This window comes from Drosophila kikkawai, unplaced genomic scaffold (assembly GCF_030179895.1).
Source record: "Drosophila kikkawai strain 14028-0561.14 unplaced genomic scaffold, DkikHiC1v2 scaffold_212, whole genome shotgun sequence".
Taxonomy (NCBI): domain Eukaryota; kingdom Metazoa; phylum Arthropoda; class Insecta; order Diptera; family Drosophilidae; genus Drosophila; species Drosophila kikkawai.
The window spans coordinates 50,967-54,017 of NW_027222550.1; the positions used below are offsets into that span (position 1 = coordinate 50,967).

A 3,051-nucleotide genomic window follows, 5' to 3' on the forward strand; every position below is an offset into this window, starting at 1 on the left:
GACCCTTTTACTTCGTTAGTGCGCACTATATTGGAGTATGGTTCATGCGTCTGGAGTCCTCAATTCGGAATTTATATTAACCGTATTGAATGTGTACAAATGAACTTTTTACTTTTCGGCCTCAGTGGCCTACCCTGGGATGATAATGAGAGTCGTGCATCTCTGAATTGGAACACTGCGGATCCTATCAAGGCGTTAGGAATGTATTGGCTCCCCAATAAGGACAGCTTCAAATTTCAGGTCAATTTTGAGATACCACCTAGTTTCACCAAAAGGACGATCCTGTCGAGCATAGCGAGGCTGTTCGACCCACTAGGTCTCATCGCCCCAGTCATCATCTCGGGAAAGTTAATATTGAAGGAGGTAACCATGGATAAGAAAATGCAGGACAACGGCGCTAGGACGGCTCTAGATTGGGACGATGAGGTTCCTAAGGTTCTAGCGGAACGGTTGCAAGCATTTCGGGACGGCTTGCTGGGGATCGACGGTCTGAGCATACAGCAGTGGATTCACTATTCTCCAGGATCCATAGTATCAGCTCAGCTTCACGCGTTTTGTGACGGGTCTTCCACATCCTATGCAGCTACTACTTATCTAAGGCTCGAGCACGGAGATGAAACGTTCTACGCCTCGCTGTTGGCCGCAAAATCAAAGATTACCCCTACTAAACCCCTAACCATACCAAGAACGGAGCTGAGTGGTGCAGTGCTATCCGTCAAGTTGGTGAAATGGCTTACAAGGGCTAGATGGCTAAATGACCTTCCCATCCAGACCTTTTATTGGACGGATGCCACGATTCTTCTTCATTGGCTGCACGGGGACGTAAATAGAAGGAAGATGTTTGTCGCCAACAGGGTCTTCATTTTGGACCACTCGTCGCCATCGCAATGGAGACATGTAAGTACTAGCGAGAATCCAGCGGACTGTGCGACAAGAGGGCTTCCTCCGAGCGAGCTGAAGGACTTTGATTTGTGGTGGCGAGGTCCGGAGTGGCTTACACGCAGGACAGGTGACTGGCCTTCGACGGAGATCGGGCAGGTCGACATAAACGATGCCGCGCTGGAGGCAAAGGCAGACAAGGTACGCCTTCATCTTGCAGCTCCGCAACCATCGTTGGTTGAGAGGTTTTCCAGTTTCAGCCAGGCTGTGAGAGTCACAGCATTTATAATTCCGTTCAAAAGCAATGCTATTAGCAAAGGAGAGAGGTGTACCGGACCCCTAATCATTGAGGAGCTCGACTATGCTTTACTCGTCACCGTGCGCATCGTTCAAAGGGAGTCCTTCGCATCTGAGCTGGCCACATTGAGGAATTCTAAACGGCTGCCCTCCAGAAGCAAACTTCAGAGTTTGTCACCGACCGTTGTGGAGGGAATCTTACCAGTGAGGGGGCAATTGCGCCATTCGGGGCTACCATACGAAAGTCGGCATCCGATAATTCTACCAAGTTCTCATATTTTTACAGAGCTAGTAATACGGTATTGGCATGCTTTGACTCTGCACGGAGGTGCGCAGCTGACCTTGTTCCACGCTCGCCAGCGGTTCTGGATACTGACAGGGAGACAAGCAGTTCGAAGGGTGCTACGGAAGTGCGTGAGGTGCTTTCGCACCCGGCCAACCACCTCGACTCAGCTCATGGGAGACCTGCCGCTACACAGGGTCAACCCCCTTAACCGACCGTTCCTGGCGACGGGAGTTGACTACACAGGCGCTATAGAGCTGAAGGCAGCGCGCTTGAGAGGAACAAGCTTCTACAAGGGATACATCGCCGTTTTTATTTGTCTTGCGACGAAGGCTGTACACTTGGAGGCGGTGACGGGTCTCACCACGGAGCATTTCTTACTGGCTCTTGACCGGTTCACCGGGCGACGAGGGATGGTTCAACATTTATACAGTGACAACGGAACAAACTATATCGGCGCGGATAATCTAATGAAGGCATTATTCGGAAGGCTGCAGGAGGATTACGAGAAGCTCATAGCCCCAAAGCTCGCTGCGCAGCGTGCCACTTGGCATTTTAATCCACCTCAATCGCCCAACTTTGGCGGGCTGTGGGAGGCCAATGTGAAGTCGGTGAAGCATTACCTTAAGAGGGTCATTGCCGATCGACGGCTTACCTATGAGGAGTTATCTACGGTGCTCATACGCATAGAAGCATGCCTCGCGCCCGCTGTGCCCTCTCACAGCCGATGCTGACGATCTAGAGGTGCTCACGCCGGCTCATTTTCGAATTGGAGACTTCATGTTGGCGCCTCCGGAGTATAGACCGCAGTCCAAGTCCTTCGCAGAGCAGTTTCTTAGCCAGCAGTTAATGATCCGCCATTTCTGGAAGGCTTGGAGTCGAAACTGGCTAGCTCATCTGCAGCAGAGACCGAAGTGGTGTCATGAGGCTGAAGGTTTGCAGCTGAACGACTTTGTCATCATCAAGGATGACCGATTTCCGCCGTCACAATGGCTGTTAGGACGGGTCGTCGAGTTACACCCAGGGACGGATGCGTAAGTCCGTGTGGTAACGCTTAAAACCAAACAAGGCCAATTAAAACGATCAGTATCGAAGCTGTGTACACTGCCAATCCGTTCTTAAGCGCTCTCATGTACACCTCAATCATAATGAATTATTTCTTGCGCACACTTGTCTCGTTTCTCCATTCTAGATTCTGCCCCGCCTACTACTCCAAGAATGGACTGGACACGCGGAGAGGTCTAGCAGTGGCGGGCGGCCAGTTTTGCTGCGTGTCCCACTGTGCGGGAGAGTGACGGTCAGCCGATCGCTCGCTCGTCTCCGGACAGTGCATACGATGCGGGAAGAAGAAAATTGAAGAGAGGGGAAAAGTCAGTCTGATTTTGCAAACGCCGCTGAACGCACGACGCCGGTCTGACGTCTTATCTATTGCGAATACACACCCATCTGTACATACATATACATATCGTTTAAAGTAAGGCAGTGAATAATAATAATTATAACGTTGGAAATTATCCCGACCTTTGTTTGCTCTTGCCTGGGAACCCCTCCTACAATGACCTCTTGTTAGTTACATACATACAAGGGGACAC

The 3,051-nt window shown here is 50.8% G+C and overlaps 1 protein-coding gene across 1 annotated transcript; it reads left to right on the forward strand.

Moving 5' to 3' along the window:
- The first annotated feature begins 201 nt into the window (after nucleotides 1–201).
- LOC138929472 (uncharacterized) lies at nucleotides 202–2,754 on the forward strand. The gene is made up of 4 exons (XM_070288912.1): nucleotides 202–1,345; nucleotides 1,463–2,091; nucleotides 2,150–2,493; nucleotides 2,652–2,754. The coding sequence occupies exons 1-4, from the start codon at nucleotides 202–204 to the stop codon at nucleotides 2,752–2,754; spliced, it is 2,220 nt and encodes a 739-aa protein (XP_070145013.1).
- The last annotated feature ends 297 nt before the right edge of the window (nucleotides 2,755–3,051 follow it).

What these genes read in the sequence shown, in the direction of transcription:
- LOC138929472 (XM_070288912.1), top strand. Translation starts at nt 202, where the DNA reads ATGTATTGGCTCCCCAATAAGGACAGCTTCAAATTTCAGGTCAATTTT. An exon ending in CTCCAGAAGCAAACTTCAGA is followed by an intron (nt 1,346 to 1,462) that starts GTTTGTCACCGA and finishes ATATTTTTACAG; the next exon opens with AGCTAGTAATACGGTATTGG. An exon ending in TGAAGCATTACCTTAAGAGG is followed by an intron (nt 2,092 to 2,149) that starts GTCATTGCCGAT and finishes TCATACGCATAG; the next exon opens with AAGCATGCCTCGCGCCCGCT.